Raw genomic sequence first — 19,141 nt, forward strand, 5'->3', positions numbered from 1 at the left:
GCTAATAATTGCTCTTTTGGTGCTAATGAGGATATTTTTCAGACATATCGGTTGTATTACTTCCGTACCGGAGGAAGAGGATGTAAGTTTTACGAGAAGAATTTGACAAAAAGGTGTTCATCTTATATGACGACACACCATAAGCCATTTATATGTTAGGCATACACCCAACCGGGGGATGTAAGATTCGCTAACAATTATGTGGGATTCATCATCAGGATGTTAGTGGAGACCGCATGAACCGAGGATGCGATATACCTAGCTGTGGTCCAATGCAAGAAAATTTGTGACCGAAAAATGTAGAGTGTATTAGTGAGTGAAATTAGTTATGTCGAAAAAAAAAATAGGAAACAGATTGCCGACTTTCTCCACTGCTCTCTCCATGCTTCTGAATATGAATAGCTGTTGGCAAGACGGGCCAGCACTTTCCCGCAGGAATCAATGCGACCAAAGTGACATTCCTTGACAGACAACGACAATGACATAGTAGGGTAACGATAGAACGAAACACAAAACAGTACAAGTGAACCAGCTAACACGTTAAAATCTTATGTCGTTTTCGTTTTTGCGGTGTAGCTACACCGGTGCTACACTGCCGAACACCGAAAAAATTTAGGGTGTAGCTATCGGTTGCACCTTTGTTTACAAACAAATGATGATGAACTGTCAATGACTCGCACTTATTGCTGCTTACACTACACCGGTGTAGTGTAGTAAAAACGAAAACGACATTAAGCACATATTATTCGTAGTGAAATTATACGTTTATTTCTTTCTTTCCACATAATTGTAAGTACAATAATTGAATTAATCCTAATAAACAAGGGAAACATAAAATATACTCATTATAGCTACTACAAAGACACATTTGTTACGATACGACGGAGAACGTACACGTGGAAAACTTGTATTGTAAGTAAACACCCTTGTAAAACATTTAAAACATGCACCTCTATTCCCGTTTTCGTACGAACCGGATTCGTTCGAAACGAAAGCATTTTCCCATTCCCGTTTTCGTTCCAAGCAATTCTAACTTTCGAACATCGTTCGTTCGAACGATGTTGTGCTATTCTCATTTTCGTACGAATGCGTTTTTTTGTCCGCTTGTCAAACGTCACTCCAAACTCGCGAATCGCGAGACAGCCAGGGGATAAAAACTTTGAATTTTTTTGTTAATAAATAAAAATGTTATGGTTAATTTGCTTAACGAGGGGTATCATCCAAACTGTTTGCGGAATAGTTCAATCATTTGGGTTATCGTTCGTGTATGGTATTTTTTTTTTTAATTTGGGATGGCCTTAGTGTACAAAAAAATCTACAACTCAATTTTTGGTGTTTGATTGTAATAATTTTACTTAAAATTACGTGAAGTTAAAGATCTCATATGGAAATTGAATGAAAAATCATTGAGATGAAAAATCTAATTTAGAAATAAAAATTTTAAAACTTATTTTTATTATTAGAAAATTTTGGACAAAGGCATTTCTGTAACAGATTACATAACAAATATGTATGTATTTAATTATGACTCCAAAACATTGCCATAGCCATATACAGTCAAGATTCCTATAGTGCGGATTCGTTCTTGCCGGATTCCTATAGTACTGATGCCACTGGATTCCTATCCAGCATTTTACGAGCGCTGATGGCCACCACAATCTGGCTGAGTTTTTGCTAGGGAACGTATGATTTGACGTTTGGGTTGTGTCTTTTGACGTGTAAACCTTCAAATTTGGTCGTTTACACGTCAAACGACACAAGTCAAACTTCAAATCTTATGTTCCCTATCAGAAACTCAGCCAGATTGTGGCGGCCATTAGCGATCGTAAAATACTGGATAGTACGGTCGATCCCGCATTAACGAATACGCTTAGCATATGGGATTAGAGCTAATTGGGACCGGGAAGATCCGGAACATCCGTAAAAGTAGTCAATTCATGAAATTAATCCTAGAATTCCGCGGATTTCTTGAAACCACTCATAGACGTCTTATCACAATAAATTCGGAGTTTTGTTTGGAAAATGTACTCTGGGGACCATGAGATGGTTCACCGGAAGATCCGGAACATCCTGAAAAGTGGTTAATTCATTAAACATCCGCCGTGGCCATTGAGCTCCGTGTTTTTTTCGAAACCGCTCATGGACGTCTTATCACAATTAATTCGGAGTTTTGACTGGAATATGGACTCTGGGGACTACAAGATGGTCCACGGGAAGATCCGGAACATCCGTAAAAGTGGTAAAGTCATGAAACTCATCCTAGAACTCCGTGAATTTTCCGAAAACACTCTTATTAATTCAGAGTTGTGACCTGAATATTGACTGTGGGGACCACAGGATGGTTCAAAAGAAAATCCGGAACATCCGTAAAAGTGGTCAATTCATGTATCTGATCCTAGAGCTCGACTAGAATTTGGACTCTGGGGACTACAGGATGGTTCACCGAAAGATCCGGAACATCCGCAAAAGTTGTCAATTCATGAGACTGATTCTATAGCTCCATGAGTTTGCAAAACCACTCATAAAAGTTTTATCAGAATGAATTTGGAGTTGTGACCGGAATATGAACGCTTAGACGGAAAATGGACCTTTGGGACCATGAGATGGTTCTCCAGGAAGATCCTGAACATTCATAAAAGCCGTATTTATGAAGACAAAATATTAGCGCCAAAACCATCACTTTTTGGTATCTGGTGTCTTGGGGAAAGCTTATTCGTATTTTTTAGCCGATTTGAAATTAGGGTGGTCCTTAAAATTGGTGAATTGAAAATTCAACCTTTTTTTATTACTTGAGATAGACTAATGCAGTTTTTTAAAAAGTTGTAGAACAATCAATTTGAACCAACTTTGCTCATGGCCTCAATTTTTTATCTCTTATTTCATGACTTATGGTTATTTTAAACAAGTAGGTTGGAGTGGCCCCTAGAAAATCTTTCTTTAAATCTTTTTTTTATTGGTGATCAACGTTTAAACAATATTTAAAGAAAACCGATTTTCTAGGGGTCACCCTAACCTCTCGTAAAAACATTGTTCTAAATACTTTTAGAACTTTTTATGACGCATATTTTCGCAAAAGTCACTAATTTGAATCTCCTGTATTTAAAAGTTATGGCTAGTTTTTGATAAAAAAAAGATTTTTTAAATTAAATTAAATACTTTAAACAAAAAACGCTCTCACAGTTTTTCCACAAATACTGAAAAAAAAACACGATTTTTTAATTGAAATCGAAAGTTTGAAAATCGGTTTGCTCCATTTAGAGACATTGTCATTTTAATAGAACCATTTTTTCGAAGAAAATCTCCATTAGTTTTCTAATAATAAAAAAAGATAGCAGCCTGGTTGCTTCAGCAAAAATATGCGTCATCATAAGTTCTTAATGTAACCAAAACAAGGTTTTTAAGAGAAATGAACTTATGCAAAGATATTCGAAGAAATCTGTTTTTTATGGGCCATTCTAACCTGCTTGTTTCAAAAATCATAACTCATGAACCATAAGAGAAAGAAATTTGCTTCGAATTGATTATTCTACAACTTTTAGAACATTGCATTGGTCTTTCTCAAATAATTAAAAAAAGTATGTATTTTCAAATCTCCAATTTTATGGACCACCCTAATTTCACTAACATAAAAAGATCGGCCAAACAATATGAAGAAACTTTCCCGAAGACACTTTATACCTTAAGCTGACGGTTTGGGCGCAAACATTTTTGTCTTCCTAAATACGGCTTTGGGACTATTGTGCAGTGGATGGTCCTCCGAAAGATCAGAAACATCGGTAAAAAGGCTCAATCCATGGAACTGATCCAAGAACTCCGTTTTTTTTCGTAATCTCTCATAGACGTCTTATAATTATGACTTCGGAGTTATGATCGGAAAACAGACCCTGGAGACCATGAACGCTCCTCTAGAAAATAATAGACAACTCATCAGAATGAACTCGGAGTTGTGACTGGAAAATGGACCCCAGGGTCCATTGGATGGTTCTTCGGAATATCCGGAACATCCATTAAAGTGGATAGGTCAAGAAAACTGATCTAAGCACTCTATGTTTTTTTTAGAACTGCTCATAGACACATTTTTGTTATTTATTATCATGGATGATTTCTAGGTGGTATTTAAGTAATTAATAATTTCTAGACACTTTAAATGGAAGTTTTGAATATTATTCCTTGGACTTAATGGACTTATTTCCTTCGACTTCTTGGAAAAGTTTCATTTGAATTTCAAGTTAACGAGGGACTAGCTTCAACGTTTATATTTTCAATCCATCACATCAAAATTTAATCAATAAGCCATTTGAAAACATCGTCTTATTGAGTTATTATTAATATTAATTTATGAGTGGTTTTGAAAAAAAAAAAAACAACCGTGGAGCTCTAGGATCAGTTTCATGAATTAAACATTTGCAATGATCTTCCGGATCTTTTAATGGACCATCCCGTGGTCTCCAGTATAAACTGTCTGGTCAAAACTCCGATTTTATTGTTATAAGATGTCTATGAGTGTTTTCTAAAAAATCGTGGAGCTTAAGGATCAATTTCATGAATTGAGCACTTTTAGGGATGTTCCGGATCTTCCAGTGGACCATCCTGTAGTCTCCATATTCTTTATTCTGAACACAACTCCGCATACATTCCGACAAGACGTATATGACTGGTTTTGAAAAAAACCGCGTAGCTCTATGATCAGTTTTATGCATTGACCACTTTTACGGATGTTCCAGATCTTCCGGTGGACCAGCATGTAGTCCCCAGAGTCCAAATTAGGGTCATAACTCCAAATACATTCTGATAAGACGTCTATAAGTGGTTTGAAAAATCCGCGGGGCTCTAGGATCAGTTTCATGAATTGACCACTTTTTCTGATGTTCCGGTTCTTTTAGTGTACCATCCTGTAGTCCCCAGTGTCCATATTTCGGTCACAACTCCGAATTAATTCTGATTAGACGTTTATGAGTGGTTTCTAAAAAACGCGGAGTTCTAGGATCAGTTTCATGAATTGAAACTGAATCGTCCCAAAAGGTGGCCAACTTTTTGCTTAACAACTTCTCAGAAGACATCAGGAAGTTATCTCTTCAAATTGCCCGACAATCAGTGTTTGGTCCCAATAAGCTCTAATCCCATATGCTACGTGTATTCGTTAATGCCGGTTCCCATAGTGCGGTTCCTATTAACCGTACTATAGCAATATATGTGGACGTAGGTAATTCAAAACCAACCCACTTGGTACCATGAATTGCTTAGCAATAGGTAGCATGCTAGCATTTTAGCAACAAGTGTATACCTATGAGGTGCATGAAAAAAGGTCGCATTGTTTTATTTTTAATTTAATATATTGATGAGCCACCAAGAGCATTTTGAATGTAAAATTTTCTGTTCTTTCCGAAACAAATATTGTCAGAACTATAGAACCGTGAAATACGTTTCAAAATGGCCAAAACTACCAACATATAATATCTACTTTTAAACCGCTACATTTCGAAAACGGTGTGACTTAGATTTTTTTTACTTTGGTGCTTTTTTATTGTAAATTTGGTGTAATTGGACCAATTTTTGGAAAACTTGAGTTTTTTTTTAAATCAGAACTTTTTTGTCCATTATTTCTCAACCTTGACATTTAGTGCAGAAGATGACATTTTTTGTCCCCTAAAACATTTCAACAAATAAAAAAAATAAAAAAATCCGTTTTTGAGAAAAAATGTTTTCAAAATTTTATTAGAAATTAAAAAAAAAATTGGGTATTTTTTAGAGTGCATATTTTTTTTTCAAATAGTCTCATCCATTATCTGCAATATTGCCCAGTAACCAACCAGTAATTAAGTAAGTAATTAACAGTAGTTAACCGGTAATCAACCAAAAAATTTCAACAATGTTATTGTTTTGTTGACATCGTTTGACAGTCCACTTGACCGAAAAATGTCAATTTCGTGCGCGGTCTATGCTTCGAATTGTTAAGAAATGTCAAAGGGCATCTGGTACCACAAACACTGTTTATTTTCGAAAAAGCTTGCGTTACGAACAGTGGTGGCACGAATCCTGGAGTTTAACATTTTTTCCTTAACATTTGATACTTTTTGCGATAACCATTTTGACGACACACAAAAACAAACTGGCAAGCGGCAAAAATGTCATGACATTTCTAAACTGTTTTTTGCCAGCGACAGAACATTTTCGCACAAAAAAGCAGACAAGACCGGCGGCACGCGCGACATAAATTTATGTCGTGTAGAATTTTGCTGATTTCTGGCTAAATACTGCATTTATTTGATGTTTATTGCATGGAATTAAAAGATAAGAATGAAGACTAACCAGTCATAAGCATTGATGTTAAAATTATGCGTAAATAAGGGAGTTGGTAATTTACTGTCACACGCAAGCCTGCAGCTAAAATTTCATTACAATAAACTGTTTGGAAAAATCAAGCTGCGAGATTTTATTTATTCTCTATCTCCGCTGTTCGCTTGGAATGTAGTTATAAACGGCCGCCCGTGTGCTGGCTGTTTTGTTTCGCTCTGGACGATAGCTTTTCAAAAAATGTACTGTTGCCACCTCTGGTTACGAAAACCAGAATGCCGTTTTCGAACTCGTTCGAATCGAGTCGTTCGTACGAACGAACGATTCGTACGAAAACGGGAATAGAGGTGATGAGCTATATGCTATTAAATTATAGCTTAAAGCCATACTCAACCACAGTACAACGAGTTCGCTGCAGGAAAGTCCGAAACAACTCCGCTCCCGTAACAATAGCCTAAAAGCAAACACCAAGAGCTCATTTTCCCGCATACTCGACTTCGTATGCTTTTTCTGCTGGAGAGATTCGAGGCAAGTGTGTGCGTCGTTCTAAAATGTTCTACAATGTGCGTCGTTCTACAAGCTTACTGGTATCGTCAAAAGCGTAGATAGAACACGAAATAAAAAAGACAAAAAACCATTACATCGCCTGCATGGTCAATTTCTAACATTCGTTGCGATGTTCATGAACAGAGGATGATAGGAAACGGAACTAACATTCATTGTAATAGATTTTTGGTTTGCGTGTACGATGCTAGGATTTTTCTTCTCGTCTGTAGAGCCAACTGCGTCTATTACTTAGGAATATTGTTGTTTGATCCATATTTAATGTGGTGCTAGTCGCATATCTTGTCACAATTAAGATGTGATAGACATTGGTTGACGTAGCATGCAGTACAACCTAGGCTCAACTCGTTTTATAAAGTCTTATACCCTGACTAGACTCTAGACCTTTTTCAAATATTGACATTCGTTGATTAAACAGTGCTCCGCAATTGCAGAGTATATGTTCAGCTTTTTCGTTTTCAAAATGACAAAAACGAAAAACGCTAAACTGAATTTCTCCAATTTCATTTAAGTGATATTTAGTGGTACCGGTAAGCGTGATTACCCCTCAATCCCAGTCGGCGCCGCCGGGATGTTCTGAGGCATAACATCTCCGATTCGGAAGGGCCGTTAGTCCCCGTTTTATGAATTGATGGGTTGATATGTAGGGTCCAGGTGTGGGAGCTGCCTCCGTGGCGTTGGTAGCATTGGTGCTCAATACGGAAAACAAGATCGACGGAAAACAAAACCAAGGAAATTTTGTTGTAGTGGTCAGTGACCAGTCATTAGACCAGTTATTACCCGAAAATCTGCTTTCCTAAGATCAAGTAAGATCAGAGCTTTGGCAGCACTCGGTGTTATAAATCTTGTGGCTTGTCTGGATGTATCCGTGGCATTCCAATTATATTCTACCATAGACGTTTCCAAAGTTCTTAGTTCCATCATCAGAACTCCACAAAATGATTCTAGACCGAAGAAGCTCGATGCAGAAGCTTGTCTTGCTAGACTGTCGGCATTTTCATTTCCTTCAATGTCACAATGACCGGACACTCAGTATAATGTATCTTCGTTCCTTCGGTCAATTGTTTTAAAGAAAGAATGCATTCCTACACTACCTTTGATCGACATGTGCCTTAAGCGCATTAAGAGCTGAATGGCGATACTTTCAAAGTTTGGATGGGAGTAGGCTGTGGGCTTTGCCGTTTTTGAAAATTGGGAAAAAAATAAATTAATATTTTATGTGTGCTAATCTGTCTCGTAATTGGAGCACATTTTCCGCGATTCAAAATTCCAGTGATTAACTGTTTAAATTAAATGGCGTTGTTCGGTGTTATATTTATACTTGGGTGCTGATCCAGTCAACAACTATCCTAAATGATCCTGGATTTGATTGCCCGGTTCTAGGTCGCCACCAAAGCCGAAATTCAAGATGTTATTTTCACGTGCAGATCAATTCCTACACCCAACCGGGGGATGTAAGATTCGCTTACAATTATGTGGAATTCGTCATATGAGGATGTTAGTGGAGACCGCATTAACCGAGGATGCGATATACCTAGCTGCGGTCCAATGCAAGAAAATTGGAGACCGAAAAATGTGGAGTGTATTAGTGAGAGAAATTAGTTATGTCGAAAAAAATAGAAAACAGGTTGCGAGAACTGGACTCGAACCACGAACGTTGCGCGGTTATCAGACCTGTGCGTTCTCCATTGCTTCCTCCATGCTTCTGAATACAAGAAGCGCTCATTTCCTCCAGGCTTGATGGAGCCTCACTCGCGAAGTTGAAATGAGCCGAGCGTAGCATTTTTCTGAGGAGTAGAATGCCTATTGCCAAATCATTCCACTGAGCTTCAGAGCTTGTGAGTGAGGTTTGCTGCCATTCATGATCATGTTTTCAATCACACGCTCTTACTCTCACTCTGGGTGAAAACTGAGCTTCTTGCGTCGAACAAAAAAGTCATCCGGAGTCTCGAAAAGCGCCCCTCGCGTCAAATCATCCTCTTGCTGAAGTTCACTCTCCCTTTCTCTCGAGGAGTTTTTGTTTACTTCTTCCATATTCCAGCCGCCACTCACTCGACGTGAGGGCTGGCTAAACTCGCACGACGAGAGTGTTTTAAAACCTGCAGTAAGTTTGAGGAGTTTCAGCAAGCCTGATTTCCTCCCATACTCTACGTGTGTGCGTCGTTCTACAATGTTATAAAAAAAGCTTACTGGTGTAGTCGAAAGCGTAGATAGAACACGAAAAAAAAGGTCTGCAAGGTCAAGTTCTAACATTCGTTGCGATGTTCATGAACAGAGGATGATAGGAAACGGAACTAACATTCATTGTAATAGATTTTTGGTTTGCGTGTTCATAGGATTGTCCAATTAAATATTGTCAACAAATAGTGGTGGTGTAGTGGTGAGCGTGATTACCTCTCATCCCAGCATGCCTGGGTTCATTCCCAGTCAGCGCCGCTAGGATGTTCTGAGGCATAACAACTCTGATCGCGCCTTCTTTCTGAAGGAAAGTAAAGCCGTTGGTCCCCGGTTCATGAGTGGATGGGTTGATATGTAGGGTCCCAGGTGTGTGGGAGCTGCCTTCCTGGCGTCGGTGGCATTGGTACTCAGCACGGAAAACAAGATCGACGGAAAACAAATCAAGTAAAAAAAAATAATACATTTCTCGAACATAATAGAACACAAATACAGCTCCACCTAGCAGCATTTTCTATAAACTAGATATGCTAGATATTTGAACCAGAGTTGATAATAGAATAGTTAAGCACTGAGCAGTTATAACATGTTATAACGGTTGTCAAATAATTGCAGCACAGAAACCACCATCAACATAGCGCGATAACATGTTATAACTGATCCTACTATTACGCAGAGTAAAGCTTGCAACACTGGTGTCGATAAATAGGGTTTTTTTGTGTTGGCAACCTTTGTTTTTGTTTACACTTCGGATGACTTCACCTGGGATGTGAAAGTTTCCTCTAGGTTCGATAACAATACTTCCCACGCAACAGAGTCAGTTTGTCTACTATGGACGATAGGGGACTGTTCTATAAGTAAATTTTGGTTTCAGTCTGCGTAATGCCGTGGATACACTTGTATGACAAACTATGAACATAACCATGATGTTGTTGTTTTCTATTATCAATTCTGATTTGAACTATATACATACACAACCAAAACAGCACGGCAGCACACAGTTGTTTCGAGGTTAACATTAAAAATAAATGAAGAGAAATCGGCAATTGACGTGTTTGTTTCAAAAGCAATTACGCCCAAATCTCAAATCACTCCGGATTTGTCTTCGAAGCACATGCAGTAGGCCACGTTGGAGCAATGACAGTCCATTTTAAATAAACAAAATCCCAAAACTCGTAAAAAAAATTCCAAATCATCCCGTGTCATTTGAAGAAAAAATGGAAAGTCCTCAAAAACAGTCTTCAAAAGTCTCAATTTCTCTGGGAAAAGCCTTAGTTACGGATAGCGGATGGAATCGCAAAGAGGTATTCGGTGTGGCAGTTATATTTAAGACAGTCACGTGTTCTTCATAAACTTAATCCCATTTTTCGTGCTTCAAAGGTGAAAAAGCAACTCTTGGAGCGAGGTTATCTTATCGGCCAAGCCATCGGAGAAGGATCCTACTCGAAGGTTTACTACTCGGAGTTTCGTAAACCCGGTCATCAGTTCCCGGAACGAAGAGCCTGTAAAATCATCAACCGGAAGCAAAGTTCAATGGAGTATTCGCAGTTCCTTCCGAGAGAGATCAAAACGATGATAGCCCTGTCGCATCCCAATATTGTTTCGGTTTATGCGGTGTTTAAATTTGGTCCGTATGTTTGTATCTTCATGGATTACTGTCAGTGCGGAGATTTGCTGCAGAGAATCCAGACTCGAGGTAAGCTGTCCGAGGCAAAAGGTCGTCTGTTGTTCCGGCAGTTGGCCTCGGCCGTGTGCTACATGCACTCCAGGGGCTTTTGTCACCGGGACATAAAGTGCGAGAACGTCCTGCTCTCGAGTGCAACGCATGTCAAGCTGTCAGATTTCACATTTGCCAAGAAGTGTTCCTGCGAGAAAGCTTCCCAACAGCTCAGTGCGACTTTCTGCGGATCGGTAGCATATGCGGCACCCGAAATTCTCAAGGGAATCCGCTACGACCCGAAACGGTACGACATGTGGTCGCTGGGCTGTGTGCTGTTCATTATGGTAACCGGGACGATGCCATTCGATGAGAGCAACATTCCGGAAACGATTGAGCGACAGGAACGGAAGCTCTACTTCTACCCGGAAGGGGTGAAGCCGAATCCGACAATTATCGAACTGATTGACAGCCTGATCGAACCGGACGTAAACGTGAGAGCTAGCATCGAACAGGTCGTTGATTGTCCATGGCTGCAGGAGGTGGAGTAGTTGAAGGGCAAGGTGCTGTTGTTGATGGGTTTCATCCCGAGCGTTTGAGGCGGACATTTTCGATTGAGCTACGCGATGGATTATTTTTTATTATATCACAATAAAATCAAAATGTATTGAAAATGGTAGGATTTCATTCTTATCCGGAGGCTCAATATTCAAGTTTATAGGTTATACGGTCTTCAGAAAATAGGACAGGGATATTCTAACCAATGGTTCAATTGAAAGTGGGGACTTGGGTGATGTCTCCGGAATTCTTTGCTACTGTCATACTTTAAATGTGCTGTACCTAAACAAAATTGCAAACATTTCGCTTTATTCATCTAGTAGATACTTACGACAGATGTCACAATCAGCGCGAGGACGATGATGATTACAAACAGAGCGATGAAAATTCCTCGCCAGTTGCGTTGATTCGGATTTGCCGAAACCAGCTGGAAAAAATGGAGACAGAAAAAGAAAAGAAAAAGAATGTCAATCATTGTGCAAACATTCTGGTTTGGTTGTTTTGTCTTCTGACTGCGACAGTAAGTTGTCGAATAATTTGAAGCTTTTGTTTGCCTGTTGTCGTTTGAAAATGGTCTACATAAAAGTATAACTGTCCCATCTTTGCTTGATTTCCTATTCGTATGGAACAGTTAAGCTTTCATAGGTTGGGTATCGGGACGTTTTGAAGAAAAACATTGCACATCTATTGTATTCCTTATTTTACATAACACATTGTGAGGTTAATATTTTCGAAAACTAATTTCAAATGAAAAGTAAAAGTTGGGCTTCGTGTCAGAGTTTCCGATTTGTTCATGCTGTTATATTTGTTCATTATCAACAAACTTTATATCAAAGATTAATGCCCATTTCAAGTTTACAAACCTTTTTTTATCTCATTTCGGCGGGACGTCTTTTAACCCAAACTTCATCATTCAAAACAAATTGCTTGTAAGTCTAATCTGTCAACAGACTACCCGAACCCTCGTTTATTGAACCAATGTTATCGCATTAGGGGATCGCTCTCTCTCTCTTTCTCTCTCTATGTGCCTCTTCAATGCAGCAGCGGAGGAGGTGTTTTCCGCGAAAACAAGATGTGCTTTTGAATTCCATTACATCTGGCCATGTCACGAGCCAGATGATTTTTTTGGCTTTCCTTGACGCGGTGAGCGATGTCTCCGTTATTCTTTTTATGTCTTTATTCTCTTTGGATCGGAGAAAAGAGACATTTGGATGGAAAATTGAAACACACACGCTCAGTAGAGCCATTCAGTGATGAAGAACAGCGGAAAATAAAAGGTGACGCATTTCATCTTTTCAAAACATTTGCAAAACACGGAGCTTTGTTGGAAATTTTGGCGAGTTGTTTGTGATAAAAAAAAGTCCAACTAAACATCTATCAGTACGAGGATGAAAGCGAAGATGGTAGGTGGTTGGGTGGAGCACCCATTTCAGAAATTATTCAACATTTAATCCTTCTCACTGCACGATTTCTATAAATGCAACATTAATCATTTTTTTTGTTCTTATGTTAATAATTGTCATTATTCTTTTTTTCATACTGCCAATGCGTTATCAAAAGACTCGTTGATTGTTTGTTGTTTTGTTGTGTTGAAATATAGGGGAAATGGATGTAATGGGTGGGGTGAAAAGTAACCTCCTTAGGCATGTTTTTTTTTAAATGTTTTTATTTTATTTTATTCAATATAGTCCCTTTTTAGCTCGATATACTTATTCCAGCGATTTTCCAATTTCATGATTCCGTCCGAAAAGTAATTTCCAGAAGGTCTGCAAAATACTCCTCCGCAGCGTCGATAATTTCCTTATGCAAGCTGATTTTTTTTTATTGATTAGCCATCTTTTGAGGTTTGGGAAGAGATAATAGTCTGAGGAAGCCAAATCGGGCGAATACGGTGGGTGCAGAAGCAATTGGAGTCGTTAGTCGTTGATTTTAGCCGTGGTTGCGATGCTCTTGTGCGCCGGTGCATTATCTTGCAAAAACAAATTTTCGCTTCATGTGAGGCCGTTTTGCAGCGATTTCGGCCTTCAATCGCTCCAATAATGCACAGTAATACCATAGAGGTAACTCTAAGACCACTGGGTCCCGAAGAAAATCATTATTATTTTTGGCTCACTCAGTACCAGAACAACGGTCCCAAGCAGTCCCAAGCTATTTCACTCACCCCTGCATGTTCTGCATGAATCCACATACCCCTGATGTTATCTGTCAAACTTTCATAGTGAATCAAAACAAACATAGTGTAGTAATAGAATTTCAACTAGAATAGGGTACGTTAATCGTTTGCTTGGGACCAATAGGCTACTAAAGTGGTGAGCCAATTTAAAATCGTTAGTTTCGTATTGATTGTTGGTATAACCAACAATCAATACGAAACTAACGATTTTAAATTGGCTCACTACTTGACTAGCCTATTGGTCCCAAGCAAACGATTAACGTACCCCATTCTAGTCGAAATTCTAGTACTACTCAATGTTTGTTTTGATTCGCTATGAAAGTTTGGCAGATAAAATGAGGGGTTATTGGTTTTTCCTATGTTTCGAGAGGTGATTCGACAAGCTTGGGACCGAAGATAGTACCAGAGGTGAGCCAAAAAGTTGAGCACGTTTCTTCGGGACCTACTTGTCTTAGAGTTACCTCTATGGTAATACCAACCGGTGGAAACTAACGATTTTAAATTGGCTCACTACTTAACTAGCCTATTGGTCCCAAGAAAATCGATTAACGTACCCCATTCTAGTCGAGATTCTAGTACTACACTATGTTTGTTTTGATTTTTTATGAGAGTTTGACAGATAAAATGAGGGGTTCGTGGATTTTCCTATGTTTCGAGGGGTGCATTGATTAGCTTGGGACCGAAGATAGTACCAGAGCTGAGCCAAAAAGTTGAGCTCGTTTCTTCGGGACCTTCTAGTCTTAGAGTTACCTCTATGGTAATACCATAGAGGTAACTCTAAGACCACTGGGTCCCGAAGAAAATCATTATTATTTTTGGCTCACTCAGTACCAGAACAACGGTCCTAAGCAGTCCCAAGCTATTTCACTTACCCCTGCATGTTCTGCATGAATCCACACACCCCTGATGTTATCTGTCAAACTTTCATAGCGAATCAAAACAAACATAGTGTAGTAATAGAATTTCAACTAGAATAGGGTACGTTAATCGTTTGCTTGGGACCAATAGGCTACTAAAGTGGTGAGCCAATTTAAAATCGTTAGTTTCGTATTGATTGTTGGTAATACTCGTTGTTGATGGTTTTTCCTTTTTCGAGCTAGTCCACGAAGAGTATGCCATGACAATCCCAGAAAACCGACGCCATAACCTTTCCGACCCATCGAGCCTCCCTCGGCTGCTTCGGAGCACTCGTGGCGGCTTCAGTCCATTGTCGGGCGCTCATTTTGTTCTCTGAAAAAATAAACTAGTATTGAGCCATTGGTTCGTAGCTGTGCTTCCATCTATTAACGTCCTTTTAAACAATCCACCTTGAAAAGGTGGATATAGTTCATTCAGGACGGCCAAGTCGTAACCAGACCGAGCCGGTTAGCATCCCCAGGTAGCGATAATCTTGGGCTACTTCGAGAGTTGGCAATAACCTTATTGCTCTGTCATCGTCATCACGGGCACTACCGATAATTGACAGAAGTGCTTTGGTGACAACGATGATCCCCCGTTCTTGTTCGCATTACTGACGGCAAATATCACCGCCAGCAATCCCACCGGGCACCGCGTGGAGGTAAGAATCGGAGTTCAGGTGCACAGAGGTCGCAAATCGCCGGTCAGGGCAGAACCCAACAACCATTGATAGGCGTTCTTATGCACCTGCTTTACCCGGCTTCGTAGCTGTGGTTCCTCTCGTACTGCACAGCAATTCCGTTAAGATAGCACAGTCGATCCAGGTTTCATCAACAGTTACCAATCGACGCCAAAAGTCCGCCCGATTCCGCACCAGCAAGTCCAAACACTCTTTCGAAGTGTTCTCGTGTTTGTGTTTTTGGTCAGTAGTGACCTTGCGCGGCACCCAGCGGCAGGATAACTTTTTCATATGCAGAATCTCACCCAAAATATGGCGTGTGCGCTCAGTACTAATCTTTGCGGCATCTACTAGCTCGCGCACCTTCACTTTCCGGTCAGCCAACACCATTTCATGTATTTTGTTGACATTGTCCTCTGTAACCGCATTGGAGGGCCTGCCGCTGCGGACTTAGTCGGTAGTGGAGTTGCAGGCAAGCACGAAACTCTCGAAACCAATATTTGACGGTGTAATCTGGCGGAGAATTAGCCCCATAATATTTATCCAACTTTCCTTTTGTTTCCTTCGCCGATTTGCCTCTAAAAATAATATTTTATGAGAGAACGAAAATCGTTTTTATCCATACAACATGATGGTAAACACGTTAACAAGTTGTTGTAAGTTGTCAGAACAAAACTAAGGACAGTATCGCACTGAAATTTGGCATGTTTAGCTAAATATGAACGAACTACAAGGCACTTTAACCTTTTTTGCAGAAGCAGCGTATTCTGGCGGTCAAGGAGGTTACTACCTAGTACATAAATCCAGCAATCGACTAAATTTTCAATAGCGACCAAAAATATCCATTAGTACCGTCCCAATGGCGCGTTCATATAGATAAAATTGATAAATATCAGATTTTTAGCGATGGGCCCAATCCATAGTAGACTGGCCCTCAAAAATAAAAGTTCTAATTTTTCACCAACCATATGTCGTTTTCGTTTTTGCGGTGTAGCACTGGTGTAGTGTAAGCAGGAATAAGCGCAAGTCTTTGACAGCTCACCATCATTTATTTGTAAACAAAGGTGCATCCTATATCTACACCCTAAAATATTTCGGTGTACGGCAGTGTAGCACCGGTGTAGCTACACCGCAAAAACGAAAACGACAATAGATTTGTGTCATTAGGTGAGAAAACCACTCTCTGAAAATTCAAACTCATTCGGATGTCTTGCATGTCGCGAGCTGGCGCTTTTAGTTTGAATTTTGTATGGGGAATTTGGATAAAATACATGAAAAATGACTTTTCAGATCAATAAATCGTCATCTGTCCGAATGTCTAGTTGCATTTTTTTTTATTAAGTATTCTTGGATTTTCATAATAATTAAAACTTTTCTTTTTGGGCTGGTTGTTATAAGTATATTGAAAACTGCGAAAATCTAAAAATAATTTGATCAGTGGCGTCGCGTCCACATGTGCAACCAGTGCACGACACAGGTGTAAATGCGTTTAGATTTTTACAGATTTTATGGCCACATTATAGCTGTACTTCTTTACTCCAGACTACAAGTGACCATGAATACACTATTTTATAGTGCTCAATTGAATCTTCGACTTTGGTTTGCTTCAAAAAGGATTAAATTCAGTTCGGATGGTCTGCCCAATCCCTAATGCATTGATTTCTAAGCATGTCGATATCACTACCATGACAAAACTCGTTAAATAGTGCTCCTAAAAGCGAGCTTTTTTGGGTGGCGGGTGGCAAGTTTGTGAATGGTCAAATGCCTGATGTAAGCCAAGCAGACCTTCTATCACCTCTTGAAATATACCACAAATTTTCCACAAGACATGGTGGTTTGCACCAATAGTTGTAATTGAATCTTTCAGCAGTCACGTGTCAAACGGAAGCAACACGGAAACAGCAGTCTGGTACGCTTTGGACGTGTATCATACTTGCAGACCGGTATGAATGTGTGAGTTTAAATTAGATGAACATTTGTGATGTATGGGTGCCTAAAGCGTGCATTTCTTGCTGAGCACTTGGATATCTGATTGTAGGCAAAGAGAGTAATGGAGAAAGAGAACGCAAAAGCTTGATCTCACTCTCTTGTCAGTTGTAAATCTCTCAATCAATCTCTCCGATGGTTGCGCCGGTGAACCTGTCAAAGCTTATAAGCTTCCCTGGTCCATTCTGATAGTGTTGTTCTGATGAATAAAGAGTTGATTAATTCAAGTTTGATACCCAGGGGACTTCATGAGTTTTCTCTAGATTTTGACACTGTTTTGTATCAAAAAATGTTTTCGGAAGTGTTTGACGGATATTCTTCATTATGCTTCAGTCGAAAGATAACTAAGACTTCCTTGCAGAGTTGCGACCTATCACAATCACGATCGTCAAACAGCTGATGGTAGTAACGTTTTGTACATTCCTATCAATGTGCTCGTCGATCTCGGCGCCTAATACATAGGTGCCACAGTCGGAAGAAGTGTTAGTTTGTTTACTAAAATGAACCATGCCCATTTTGTTATGGCATGTTTGCTATAAGAAATGCGCCTCGTGTTTATTAGCGAATTACACATCAAAGATTGATTAATTGAGTAGGAAATCAGTTTGGCACGGCATTTGTGACCAGCATACACCTTCCGGTAGTATGAAACAAGTCAAAAACTGTTCAAATCCGCAGATAAAAATTTTTGTTTTGAATTTCTGTATAGCAAAATAGTGAACTTTTCGTGAACATTAACGGCAAAGAACTCACCAACACTTGGAGACCGTGAGTTCCTGCCAACCTGTCATAAAACCGTCTTGCTCGTCGATGCTCTCTCCATGACCACGATGGAAAATGAACAGGTGGGCAGGAACTCACAGTCTCCCAGTGTTGGTGAGTTCTTTGCCGTTAATGTTCACGAAAAGTTCACTATTTTGCTATACAGAAATTCAAAACAAAAATTTTATCTGCGGATTTGAACAGTTTTTGACCTGTTTCATACTACCGGAAGGTGTATGCTGGTCACAAATGCCGTGCCAAACTGATTTCCTACTCAATTAATCAATCTTTGATGTGAAATTCGCTAATAAACACGAGGCGCATTTCTTATAGCAAACATGCCATAAGAAAATGGGCATGGTTCATTTAAGTAAACAAACTAACACTTCTTCCGACTGTTACACCTATGTATTAGCCGTCTCGCTCCATGACCATCCATCAAGTTGACGAAAGAAGTAAAAAGCAACATGTGAATGTCGTCTTCGGTTGTGATCCATCACCGATCTGGTCATTCCCGACCAGTGTTGCCAGTATTCCAAATTTATCTGGATTTTCCAGATTTTCGGGCATCCGGTCAGATACACAGACAGATCACGTATATTTCCAGATTTTTAAAATATGTTCCAGATTTTTCCAGATTTTTCAAACATGTTGCTTTAAAAATATAATTTGAATTGATTTACAATCTAATAAAAAAAAAATTAAAACTGCTTCTTTAATTGTTGAAGGCCATCAACATTGGAAATTATTGCAACATGAAATTGTACACGAACTTGTTGCAACATTTTTGCAAGTTATTGGGTTGCATAATCATGAAAATGGAGAAATTTTTTAAAGATTATTTGCGGAAAAAATCTTCAAACTTTAAAAAATATCGGGCCTTAATGTTTGTTTGAATTTTAATTTAGATTTGTTCTATATTTAAAATAACAATCAAAGTTTTAGCATGGAGGAATTTTCATAATATTTTAATTTAGAGAAATCGAAAACTTTTCAGGTTTGAAAACAATAAATTGAGCCTTGGAAAATTTGGCTTTTGAATCTAGACAACCACCAGGACTTTGAAGTATGTTTGTGAGATTTTTGAGGATAATTCATAAGGAAAATTTGAAAGGCATCTGGTAATTTTTAGCATTTTTTTAAGTACCTGTGAATATTGAGTTACAGCAGTCTGAATTTCTTCAGCATTCTAAATTACCGTAGAATTTCAGAATTGTACGGTTATTTTGAAAATAGTTTACAGTGAAGTGTGCGAATTCTTTGCGAAACCAAAGGAGTGAAGGTTCGATTCCCGCTCCAACCAGTGGAACTTTTCGCAACCTAAAAATTTCCCTACTGGTCTACTGCGTGTGGTGTGTTGCATGGACATTTTGTGAAGAATAGAAATAGAATTCGG

General features: G+C 39.1%; 2 protein-coding genes across 4 annotated transcripts in view; one reads left to right on the forward strand and one right to left on the reverse strand.

Moving 5' to 3' along the window:
* The window catches only part of Dpp10 (Dipeptidyl peptidase 10), a 587,790-nt gene that overhangs the window by 145,511 nt on the left and 423,138 nt on the right, over positions 1 to 19,141 (reverse strand). For all 3 annotated transcript variants that reach the window (XR_010517761.1, XM_065225206.1, XM_065225205.1), the window contains one exon: positions 11,580 to 11,675. Coding sequence is in view for 2 of the 3 variants with exons in the window: in XM_065225206.1 (XP_065081278.1) it covers positions 11,580 to 11,675 (96 nt within the window). In the remaining variant the exon portion in view is untranslated. The remainder of the gene's footprint in view (positions 1 to 11,579; positions 11,676 to 19,141) is intronic.
* LOC135703778 (testis-specific serine/threonine-protein kinase 3-like) lies at positions 26 to 11,254 on the forward strand. The gene is made up of 2 exons (XM_065225105.1): positions 26 to 82; positions 10,414 to 11,254. Exons 1-2 carry the CDS (start codon positions 26 to 28, stop codon positions 11,239 to 11,241), a joined length of 885 nt encoding a protein of 294 aa, XP_065081177.1. The 3' UTR covers positions 11,242 to 11,254.

The sequence above is a fragment of the Ochlerotatus camptorhynchus genome, unplaced genomic scaffold (assembly GCF_037179485.1).
Source record: "Ochlerotatus camptorhynchus isolate MF236.1 unplaced genomic scaffold, CSIRO-AGI_Acam_v1.1 ptg000222l, whole genome shotgun sequence".
NCBI lineage: Eukaryota > Metazoa > Arthropoda > Insecta > Diptera > Culicidae > Ochlerotatus > Ochlerotatus camptorhynchus.